Source organism: Alligator mississippiensis, chromosome 4, assembly GCF_030867095.1.
Source record: "Alligator mississippiensis isolate rAllMis1 chromosome 4, rAllMis1, whole genome shotgun sequence".
Taxonomy (NCBI): Eukaryota; Metazoa; Chordata; order Crocodylia; family Alligatoridae; genus Alligator; species Alligator mississippiensis.
The window spans coordinates 190,606,997-190,619,301 of record NC_081827.1 but is presented as its reverse complement, the minus strand read 5'-3'; the positions used below and the strand labels follow the sequence as shown (position 1 = coordinate 190,619,301).

Sequence of the window (12,305 nt, the reverse complement as noted above, 5' to 3'; positions counted from 1 at the left end):
TATTAGCTTTCCTCTATCTGTTGAATCTCACTTATAGAAAGTGGCTTATACAGCCTTACTACTTTTATAGTGCTTATTAGTACAGAAAAGGAGACTAATGAACCAAAGAATCACCTTTTTAATCCATTTGATATGGATGATAAGATATAAAAGTATGGGCTAAATTCATTTCTGACTCTTGTGAATTATGTGCTAGTAATCATGGGGAGTTATGGTATTTGGAACACTTCCATTTACTCGAATGCAAGATGACTTGGAATTTAAGCTAACGCCCCAGTAACTAGATTCTGTAACTTTTCATGTTTAAAGTCTAATGATCGGGGGATCATCTTAAATTCATCCCCCTCCACTGCTGTAGTAGGACAAGCAATGGTAGGGGGAAGATGGGAAGGAAGGTGGTGGGGGACAAGCAGTAAGAGGGCAAGCAATGGGGCAGGTGATAGGAGGCAGAGATGAGGGAATCGAGTGGCCTGACCCTTGCCATCTATCTCCATCACCACACTTCTTCCCCCCCCCCCCCCCCCTGCTTCCTGCACTGTCTCATGCCTACCCCTTTCCTCAATCCTTCATGAGTCAGGGCCAGAACTAGAGGGTAAGAAGTGGCATCAGGTGCTTGTGGGGCAGAGGCATCAGTAGGGGAGGGGAGATGTGACTCCAACCACAACCCTACACTGGGGCTGCAGTCAGAACTGCAGCAGCTGCCTGCTTCCCATCTCCCTGTTTGTATCTGCCACAAGGCAAGGAGCTTTTTTCCCTATGTTAAATGGGGAAAAATACTTGTCTTGAATTCAAATAAATAGGATAATATTAACATTTTCTCAAAGGAGGTGATTATTAGGTTGATGTTATCCATTTTAAGATTGTAATATGCACCTGAAAGGAAGAAATGCATAGGGTAAACTAAACTTCCCATGACTTAACCACAGTGAAATTTCTTTCAGAAGCTTGCCAATATTTCCCACTTCTCTATTGGAGGACATTCTTCCTTCAACTTATTTTCTTGCTTTTATGAGTTAAATTCATAACTTATACATATAAAGTAATTAAATGTTAATGATTTGGTCATTAGCCTTTATTGGATCTTTCAGCACAGATATCTGCTGTAAAAATGTTTTGGCATTAATTGAATCCCTGTCTGCTGGGTCTGGATATAAACTTTCAACTTTTTTATTTTATTTATTTTTTTTTTATAATCTAGGTTACTGAAACAATACCTCTGCTTGCAGTCACTAAACTTGAACAGTCACATAAATAAGCAAACAGTGACTAAATCACAGTATATTCTTCCTAAGAGTGCAACTAGATTTAGACAGACTACAAAAGTGGGCAGATGAGAACAGGATGGGGTTCAATGTAGACAAATGCAGGGTGCTGCACCTTGGGAGAAGGAATCCACAGCATACATACAGGCTGGGGAGTTCCCTTCTTGAAAGCGCAGAGGTGGAAAGGGATCTCTGAGTCATTAACTCCAAGATGAACATGAGCCGCCAATGCCAGACCACAGCCAGCAAAGCCAGCCATACCTTAGCATGCATCCAAAGGTACATCTCAAGCCAGTCCAGAGAGGTGATACTCCCCCTCTATGTGACTTTGGTCAGGCTGCAGTTGGAGTACTGCGTCCAGTACTGGGCACCGCACTTCAAAAGGGATGTGGCCAGCCTGGAGAGGGTTCAGAGGAGGGCCGCCCACTTGGTGAGAGGGCAGCAGGCCCTACGAGGAGAGACTGAAGGACCTGAACCTGTTCAGCCTCAGCAAGAGGAGGCTGAAGGGGGACCTGGTGGCTGCTTACAAGCTCATTAAGGGGGATGAACAGCAAATAGGCAGAGCTCTTTTCTCCCCAGCACCACCTGGAGTGACGAGGAACAATGGTCATAAGCTGATGGAGAATAGGTTTAGGGTTGGAGATCAGAAGGCAATATTTTACAGTGAGGGTGGCCAAAATCTGGAACCAACTTCCCAGGGAGGTGGTCCTCGCCCCTACCTTGGGCAAATTCAAGAGGAAGTTGGCCGATCACCTGTCTGGGGTCTTGTGAACCCAGCATTCATTCCTGCCTGTGGCAGGGGTCAGGCTAGATGATCTGTTCAGGTCCCTCCTGACCCTAGCTACTATGAAACTAAGTATTTTTAATCTGCACAAAGAAACCCTGGTGTTATAATGATAGTAATCATTAAAAAAAACTTGAGTCTCAAATCTTATAAGGGACTGCTTTAACAGTGAGTCCTTGTCTAAGGACAAATTATAATACCTTCACATCATTTCATATTGCTATGCAGTATCTAGAAGTACTAATATTAGGGTAAGATGTGTGCTGATAATGAATTATTGCTACTTTTGTGGATTTACACTACCCTGAAATTTTCTCCTTTATTCTCAGTCTGTATAGGTTTACCATGTGGCCCTATGCCATGCTCTTAGTCCTACTGTCGTGAGGCTTCACCCCAAGACAAGTAAAGTCTTCCATGGGGAGATCCGATCCTGAGCTAAAGCAGTTCTTGTATATCAGCAGTGTTTAGCCAGTTGATGTGACTGAATTTTGAACCCACACATTTGGAATCTGTAACCAGAAACTAGAAATAACTAGAAATAATAACTAGAAATTTGACTGCACAAGGGGGAAAAAAAGGGGGGGGGGTTCTGCTTTTTTTGGGTGAAAAATGCAATTTCCCCCAAAATTTCAGCATCTTCAGGGGGTTACTTACTTATCAAAGTGAAACTTTATGTACTACTGTAAGAATAATAAATATGTTATATATTACTTAGCATGTAGAGAGTACTGCTGTTAGTTATTTCATAAATATACTTTTAATGCTTCATTTTTTGAATAATTGTGAATATGAATAGTATTAGAGATGGAGCCTTATGCTAGTGTGCTTACATATATATATTATTTTTTATTTTTTTTTTGCCTGTTGACAGATCTCTAAAATCAGAAGAAAATTTACATTACTGAAAACAGAAAGCAACAATATTGTTGACTTATAAGGAAAAAGGGTTATATCTATAGATCTCAGAAATACTGTGTGACTAGAGACCTGATGATGACATAAGGCAGATACAGGAAAAAATCATGTTTCCAAAAAAAAAAAAAAAAAGCACCTTAGAAAATTAATATCCTTATACATAGGGAACAGTTTCTGAGAAATGTCTGATTTCAGATAGTGAATAGACGTGAAAAAGAAATGAGAATGAGGAAAAGTCAGAATCTAGAATGCCTGGACACTTTTTGGAAGGAGGAATGAATGATTTTTGGGAGGGGTGAAACAAGAGTTTAGTATTTGGTTCAGGCTTTTCAGTTAAACGTTCAAATATTCAGAGCCTATAAAATACAAATTGGAAATCCTTGGTGATTTATTCTAGCCTGCAATGTGGCCTGGTCTCAGTTCTCTTTGTCTATATTGCTCTCCACCCCACAGCTGTCTATAAGAACTCCATTTAATTTTCTTCAACAGCTGTTTCTGAACTTCATTCTGTGGAGGGCTGGCTGGTCCTAAGGTCCTGGCTTCATTTCCTTGTTTCCAGATGTGTCTGTGGGCCTCCAGATTTCTCATTACAAAGAAGGGCCAAGAAACCATGTAAAAATTCCATACTTGCTACATTTAAGGACAGTTAAATTATACTAAACACTTTCCTTTTGTAAGAAAGTAAAACAGACTTTTTCACGGCAAGAATTGCCACAAGGATGTTACACATTTGTGAATGGGAAGGGAGGTGATCCATACAATCATGAATAAAAGCTTTGCAACCAGTACCTTCAATGAAATTGGCATCCACAAGCTGGAACCCATTCTATGTTGCTTCACTAATATTTTACTGTTACGTAGCAACATAATTTATACGGAGTCTATTCCTGAACAGGCTATGAATACAATTTTTAATTACATACTTGCAGTGCAATAAGGTTATAACAATACAGGATCTCTTGATAGAAAAGCTTTAAAAGCTGATTTGGGACAAACCAGACTTTTTGGCACCAATTTCTCTCTCTTTTTTTTTTTTTTTTAAGTGTTGCCAAGGAGCTTTGTCAGTTTATTTTGCCGCTACATTTTGCCACTATGCACTATATGGGGCAAATTGCCCTGCCTTGGGGAAACTGCCATTTTGTTGCTCCTCCTGGCTCCTGCCATGGTGGAGGAGCTGGGGGACAACTAGAGGAGGGGAGACACTCTGGCCAGATCATCTCCCTGGAGGACCATGTCTTCAAGTCCGCTGGCACGTGCTGCATTGCTGCTTTTTTTTTTTTTTTAATACCAGGAGTGTCAAATTTTGGTGCCACACTGTGAACAGCCGCATGTGTGGTTTGCAGTGCTTCAAACAAGTTTGAGGCACCACAAAGCACATGTACACACTCATCTGGATGCACCCAGACTGCATATATTATAAATGGCAAACTTGAATAATGCATGTTTGCAATTTTTGCTTTTTAAAACTAGCTTTTATATGCTCCCTTCTCTTTAAAATATGACTTGTTTATCAATAAGAATGCTTTGCAAATATTCAAGGATTACAAACCACATTGCAACCAGAAATAAACACTCTTGTTTGAGATGGTTATATTTTAAACTTGTTTTACAGATGATTAAATCAAGGGTAAGAGAAGAAACATGGCCTTCTGAAAGTCATAGTGTGAGAGTAGCAGTTTCAAGAATAGAAACCATGGGGAAAATTATGTTAATTAAATCATGCCATTACACCACATGTAAGGGAAACTAATTTTTGTCCATAGGACTCCTGGCTGTCAGTTCTGTGTACTAATCTCTCAAAAAAACTGCTTGTGGCTATTACATATACTAGGAAGGGAATTGTGGAGTATTACTTTGTACAAATATTCTGTTACAAAATTGCAAGTAAATAATAAAGGCATACATTTTTTTTCTTTTCAGTAATATCATTTCATCTGAGCAAATATGATAAAACTGCATATTTTTGTCTTTTTTTTTTTTTTTTCCTAGATCAGTGCAGTCCGATCAGTTGTTCCTAACAAAAGCAATAATGAAATAGTTCTGGTACTGCAGCAGTTTGATAACAATGTAGACAAAGCAGTTCAAGCATTTATGGATGGTGAGTATAATCATATTTTGCTGAAACCGAAGAGATGCTGTAATTGACAATTAAGAATAAAATCAGCAGTCACATGGACAAATATGATCTGCCAGGAGAAGAGTCAACATCTTTTTTAAAGGAAATCTTACCTCAGCTATCTGCTGGAGTTCTTTGAAGCTGTTAAGCTCATGGACAAAGGAATCCAGTTGGACTAATGTATTTGGATTTTCAAAAAGCTTTCAACAAAATTCCTAATCAAAGACATAAAAAACTCGGTTGTCATGGGATTGGAGGGAAGGTTCTTTCATGGACTGAGAGTTGTTTAAAAGATTGGAAGCAAAAAGGTAGGGCTAAATGGCCAGTATGTAGGGTGGAGGAAAATCAGACGTGGGGTCTCGCGGGGTCTTTTTTTTTTTTTTTCCAACATTGTTTATCAATGAGCTGGAAATGGAGGTGCATAGTGAAATCTCCCAAGTTTGCAGATGATACTAAATTGTTCTGGGTGGTCAAATCCCAAACTTACAGAGAAGAGTTGCAGAAAGATCTTATCAAGCTGAGTGAGTGGGTGGAAAAAATGGCAGATGATTTTCCATGTCAATGAAGGCATACAAGGTAATGAGCATGGGGAAAAATATCTTTAGTTATATGCAATGCTGGGTTCTGAAATGGCTATTACAACTCAGGAAAGAGACCTTGGAATCATTGTAGATAGATCTCTAAAACCCTCAGATCAATGTGCAGCGGCCACCAAAAAAGCCAATGAAATGTTGGGTATCATTAAGAAAGGAACTGAAAACCAAATGCAAAACATCATGCTACTATACAAAACCATGCTTTGTCCACATATGGAACACTGTATGTAGTTCTGGTCTCTGGATCTCGAGAAAGATGTAGCAGAGTCAGAAAAGGTACAGAACAGGGCAACCAAATTGATCAGGGGTATGGAGCAGTTGCCATACCAGCAGTGCCTAAAAAGGCTAGGACTCTTTGGTTTGAAAAGGAGAAGGCTAAAGGAGGGATATGATAGAGGTCTATAAAATCATGAAAGGTGTAGACAAAGTGAATAGTGAACTGTTTATCAGCAAGTCCCAGATCACTAAACCTGGGGACAACCACTCAAATTAGTAGGAGACGGGTTTAATACTAACAAGAGAAAATACTATTTTATGCAGCTTGTAATTAACTTGTAGAACTCATAAACACAGGAGATTGTAGAGGCAGATACTATAGCCAGGTTCTAAAAAGGACTACACAAATTAATAGCTATTAATGGATCTATTATCCATTAAATGGAACAGTCAAGATTTGTATTCTCTGGCATCTTTAAACCAATGATAGTGGATGCCACAGAGGGTAACAACAAGGGTTATAGATCATTTTAGTTCAAGGCTCTCCCTCTAAAGCAGTGGTTTATCCTATCTTTGCAGTTTCTTCACAACATATCTTATGAATGTAAGAGCCTCCTCAGTCTAGTCTGTAAAATCACTACCCTCATATTCAAATGCCATCTGAAAACTAATTTTTGCTGTGGTACTTAAAGAAATTGCCAGCTAATAGGAGCTAAGATAAAGGCCAGTGGAAATTTCTGGTATTTAATTGTGTGCGTTTGTTTAATTACATAGCTTGTTGAACCCTTGGTATACATAATTCATCCAGGTGTTTTATAATAATTCTCTTTTCTTTTTATTATGCTTACGCATTGCATCTTGTCTCAAGTTAGAGGAAGGATGATCCAGTGATTATGACATTAGTCTGTGATTCGGGAGACCCAATTCAGTTCTGTGCTGTGCTCTTCCTGTGATCTTGAGCAAGACGCTTAGACTGGCATAGACAATGAGACATCATATTTAACTCGTATATCACATGCTCCTTTTCTCTCAAAAATCAGCCCTCCAAATATGAGGTCTTAAGCCTGGAAGTTGTTCCTGAGTTTTTTTATCAGATCAGAAGCATGGAGAAATAAAAGTATGGAGACTCTGTGCTGGAATGGCTACCCCTTCTCTCTGGGTTAGCAAGCAGCAGTGGCAGGGTCCAGTTTTTAATCTTCTCACAGACACTGCTGAATGGCAATAGCTTCTGGCAGAGCCACCAACAGCTGTTAACAACTTAGCAGCAGCTGTGAAAGGGTTAACACTGTAGCTTTGGTGTGAAGCAGCCAGTAAGCTGGCTGAGGGTAAGTGAGCTCCTGCATGCTGTTAGCTCCTGCCTGTGACTTTGTGTGGTTTTTTGTTTTACATTTTACTTTCTAAAACAAAGTGTATGCGCTATGTGGGGGCATGTGGTATGCAAGGAAATCCAATATGTGTATAGGGTTACCATATTTCCAGGTCCAAAAAAGAGAATACCTGTCACATGGCAGGGGTGGGGGGGAGGTGATCAGAGGCAGCAGGGAACACAAACGTACATGCCTGCAACTGCGGAGGTGTGCATAAACCCATGTGGTGCTTCTCACTGCCTCCAGTCTCCATCCCCCTGCTCCCAGCAGTGGAGGGAAAAAAGCAAAATCCTGGCCATTTTGGTCAGGGCAGGTGGGGTAGGGACTGGGACTCTGACAGGGCAGGGGAGGCAGAGGGGCTGCATGCCTCTCCAGCAGGGGAAAAGGGGCAGGGAATCTTTGAGGGCAGCGAGGACCTCTGTGGCGTACTGGTAGCGTGGGCCGGTGCCTGTGCTCATAGGGGTGGAGTAGCTAGGAGATGCTGCCTGGGGAAAGGGGGAAGGAGTGGCAGAGGGGGCTGTGATCAGGCTGCCTAATGTGGCATGGCAGCCCCATCCCAGCACAAGGCATGCCAGCTGCTCCAAGCTACTGAGAAGAACACTCCCCAACCTGTAGGTGGGCTGGGGGTTCCTCCTTCCCAGGTCGAGTACCTTACATTTACCTTTTATTAAATTGCATCCTATTTCTCACTGCCCATTGATCCAACCTGTCCAGGTCAGTCTGAATCTGCTCCCTGCCCTCCGGTGTACTAACTTTGCCCCATAACTTGGTATTATCAGTGAACTTGGCAAGGGTGCTCTCCACGCTCTCGTCCAAATTGCTGATGAAGATATTGAATAATATCGGTCCGAGGACCGAACCCTGTGGGACCCCACTACCCATCTCCCTCCAGGCCAAGAAGGAACCATCCACCACCACTCTCTGGTGGTGCCACTGCTACTTGTCCCTAGGAAATGCCCATGCCACACGCCCTCTGATGTGCAGCAAGTTACTTTGGGTGGCATAAAGGAAGTTGGGGTCAGCATTGGGCTGGGCCCAGCAGCCTTACCTGGGACCCTGGGAGTCTCCTGGGTTTGCAACAGCAGTGGTCCTGCGGCTCAGAGTCTGGCCGGTGGCTGGATTGCGGCTGCGGCCAGCCAGGCTCTGGTTTTGGGTGGCGCGCACTGTCCCTGTGTGTGCTGCCCAACTCTTGTTTGTTTGTTTGTTTGTTTGTTTTTTTGTTTTTTCACTCGTCTTTCCTGGGATCTCCCAGGGTCAAACCACACCTCTGTCTATCCCATGCTGCTCCATTGCAGTGTGGAAAGCATCTAAATGTGTGGTATGTGGTGCTGCAGATGCACCTGCAGTGCCTTATACCTCACAGTCATGTTCATCTGGACACAGCCTTAAAGGTCTTTACAGGTGCAAACATAGAGATCTACAGGGAGTTAGAATCATACACTTATACTCAAAAAGTAGGGCAGGGTGGCACTAATTCTTATCGTAACTCTGAATGAGTTAGTCGAGTGAGGTGCTACCCTGCCCTGCCTTCTACCTGACATCACGCTAACACAGCTACCTTATGCTACCCTTATACTCATGTATTTAGTTGCCTTTGTGTCACTAGACACTTAAAGCAGACAAGGTTCTTTGGGTAAATCCTATACTTTTTATTAGACCAACTAAAATAGTTGGAAAAATTCTTCTTTACAAACTTTTGGGTACAAACACCCTTTGTCAGACTGAGAAAATATCTGCAGTTTGTCTGTGCTCTTCCTGGATGGAATAGAAAAGAAGCCAGGGGCCAGAATGTATACAAGACAGTCAATCAGTGAAGATCCAGTGCAATTTTTGTTAATCCCTATGTCTCAGAGTAACAAGAGAAAAGGGGTGGAAACCCCTTTCCTGGGGCAAGAACCATGCAGCCCCTGGGGAACAACCCCAAAAGCCCTGGGACAAGAAAAGGCTTACTGGCTACAGGAACAATGGTGGAGAGCTGGCAGCTGGGAGAGAAACCACCCATGCACTTCATCAGTTGCTTATCTGTGAGGCTGGGGCCAGTGCAGGGCAGTGACATCAGCTGGCAGCACCGGCCAGGAAATTTAAAAGCTGGCTGCCAGGGAGAAGAAGGGAGGGCACCTGCTGGGAGCTTGCTTGGAGCTCCCAGCTGGCACTGGCTCTGACCAGGGACCGAGGACAGAGTCCCAAAGAGGAGTCTGCTTGTCGACAGAGCGGTGCCCAGTATTGGATCCAGAGAGGATGCCAAGGGAATAACCACTGATGCACACACAGGCTGCGTGAGTTGGGAGAGGAGAGCATTATCTTCCCGTCCTTTTACAGTTTGTTTGGATTCTGTTGTAAACTTTCATTGCCCTTGAGGCCAGAGCACAGGCCTATAGAGTATGTCTGGGGCTAAGGGATTAGAGGTCCTCAGGGACTCTGGGAAACAGTGCAGAAAGCCCACTGACCTGGCTGGGTCAGAAAGGACGCAGCTGTAGAGAAGGAGAGTGACCTTCTGGGTCCATTAAAGACACAGCAGGCCAAGTCCAGCCAAAGTGACTCACATCCAGTAGACGGCCCACAACTAGAAAGCGTGGGCAGGACAAAAATACATTGTGAGGCCAGATCGGGGTGACATTGCAAAGGCTGGCATCTGAGAGATTCCGACCGTCTACCATGCAGTCGAGTCCAGCAAGTTGGCACATGGAAGGGGCATGTGGGAGGTGGAGCCCCAAGGCCATCCGCTGATGGCACCTCCAAGCAAGGCCCAACTAGAGGGGAACCTCCTGCACTAGAACAGAAGACCAAGGTGGGGCTGGTGAGTATCGGGGCTTACCTTGGGAGCTGATGTACAGTTGACATGGGTGCACAAGGAAGATGCCACGAACAAAGGCTCAGGCGTGCCTACTCAAGTCTAGATGGGCTCACCCTAACAAATATGTTTATCCTGTCATATATTTGGGCACAAACAAGATATGAGTTTAATATGCCTCTGTGCTACTTAGTTTTTTATTTAATATGTGTTTAAGATGGCCAACTTTGGAAGAGTGAATTATGCCGATCATCCTAAGAATGTTAGTAAAGCTGTTATACCATACTAACATTTCTTCTGAAAATGAAAGTTATTTTACAGGAAATATTGGAGTAAAATGTTGACATTTTAAAACATTTTTATGTAACTCTTAGTATATTATCCAGGCTATTTCAGAGAATTGACTACTGTTAGTTATGTATACAAGCTATTTATGGTGACCCCTGAAGGGTACCTGTTTGTTTCAGGTTATTTGGGGCTGAAGCCCCAGCTAACCTGTCTGACCTGAGACAGAAGTCTAGTGACAACTGCCTTGAATCATTAATAGCCATTTGTTGACTGCATGATTGTTAATACTCATTACAAGAGTTCCCAACTGTAGAGAAAAATAGCGCAGCAGGAGGGGGCAACTTGGACTGGAAATGACAGGAAAGAGGAAACAGTGCAACAGGACATAGATAAACCTGGATCAGAAACCTGTTGCCATGGGAGGCAAGGCAGGGTTGAGATGCCTTGACAATACAGCAAATTAGTCAGCACCACTTCTATCTCAGTATTGCTTAGCTCCGTCCCTCCTGGTGGCCTTACAAGGGGAACAATGGCCTAGTTGGCCATGAATCCCTTGAATGGCCATGGTGCTAGCCCATTTGGTCAGCTGAGGCAGCACTGACCTCAGCTTGGGCATCTGTCAAATCCCAGTGTGGCAGGGCACCTTTGGTGCCTGCCACTTTAAGGTCTGAGAACCGGTAGCAGTACAGCTGGCATGTGTGGGCCAGCCCTAATGAGGTGGCCATATAATTTCAGAAAGGCATTGTGATAGGAGGAGGGGGCTGAGCGACCTCCATTTTAACTTAGCCCCTCAAGGGAGCCAGCAGTTTGCTGGATGCAGCCATGGAGAGAACACCACCCAGCTAGAGCTGCTGATCACAACATCTTGGAGGTAAGGGCAGGAGCAATGGGGATGGCAGGAGGCTCCTGGTCCTGGGGCATGACCAAAAAACTACACCCTGCTGGGATAGGGTGGTCTGGTGGGTCTGCCTGTGGCGGGGTGGTCCCCAGGAAATGCCAGGCCAGTTGCCTCCTCAATGAAAGATGAGTAAGAGGAACCTTAAATGCCCCAGCTCCCACATTATGGTGGGTAACCCCATTGTAGGGCCAGGCACACCTAGAGAGAGGCACGTGAGCCCCATGGTGTGTAAGATCCTGGTGGCCCCAATGAGAGGGGGCAACAGAGTGGCCCCAGTGAAGGAGTATGTACAGAGGCCTGCACAGAGTAGGGTGTGAAGTGGTGGCCTGATAGGCTGTGCATGATGAGTGTAGAGTAGGAGTGCAGAGGCACCCTGAAGGGCTGCACCAGGGGCATGCAGAGTAGGGTTGAAGGGACAACTAGAAGGGCTGCACATGGGTCAGCCCCACAAGTGTGTCAACATGAGTAGAAACCCTAGTGAGAGAGCATAGGTGGAAGGCCCTAGTATGAGGACATTAGTTGAAGCCCCATGGAGGGGGCAGAATGGCCAGAGTATGTCTATGGACACCTGAGGCCGCAGTTGGGCCAGAGGCTGAGACCCCAGTAAGTCCTCAGATGTGGTGAGACTGAGTTTGGGTCCAAAGTTAAGAACTTGTTTTGGATGCCATCTGAGAGGCATGGGACATGGTATAGGAAACATTGGAGCTGTTACAATGCTCTAGGCATCAGGACATTAAATGGGCAGCCTCCCACATTTTTTACACCAGTTATTTATACAGCAAGCCATGGCAGGTGAGACTGGGCGGACTGTCCCAGAGACAGGTAAGCTGGCTGAGGATGAGACCTGGCCCCGAGTAGGCCCCCTGTCACACCCATTTTCAGACTGAAGGCCTTAAGGGGCATCAGTAGAGACCTAGGGGCCTTGATTGTCACCTGTCCTACAAGAGCTAGACAGTGCCACCTAATGGAATTTCAGAAAGGCTGTGGAAGCTCCTCAGCTGACACACAGCCAGTCTAGATGACCATTTAATGCTTAACACCCTGTGCAGGCCATCAGCCCCACCTCCAGCCC

General features: G+C 44.2%; 1 protein-coding gene across 9 annotated transcripts in view; it reads left to right on the top strand.

The window, feature by feature from the left end:
- Positions 1–12,305, top strand: part of SPATS2L (spermatogenesis associated serine rich 2 like) — a 134,895-nt gene that overhangs the window by 64,034 nt on the left and 58,556 nt on the right. For 8 of the 9 annotated variants that reach the window (XM_059727218.1, XM_019492317.2, XM_059727217.1 and 5 more), the window contains one exon: positions 4,951–5,059. The exons of the other annotated variant lie outside the window; for it this stretch is intronic. In XM_059727218.1, coding sequence (XP_059583201.1) covers positions 4,951–5,059 — 109 coding nt within the window. The remainder of the gene's footprint in view (positions 1–4,950; positions 5,060–12,305) is intronic. 9 annotated transcript variants of the gene reach the window in all.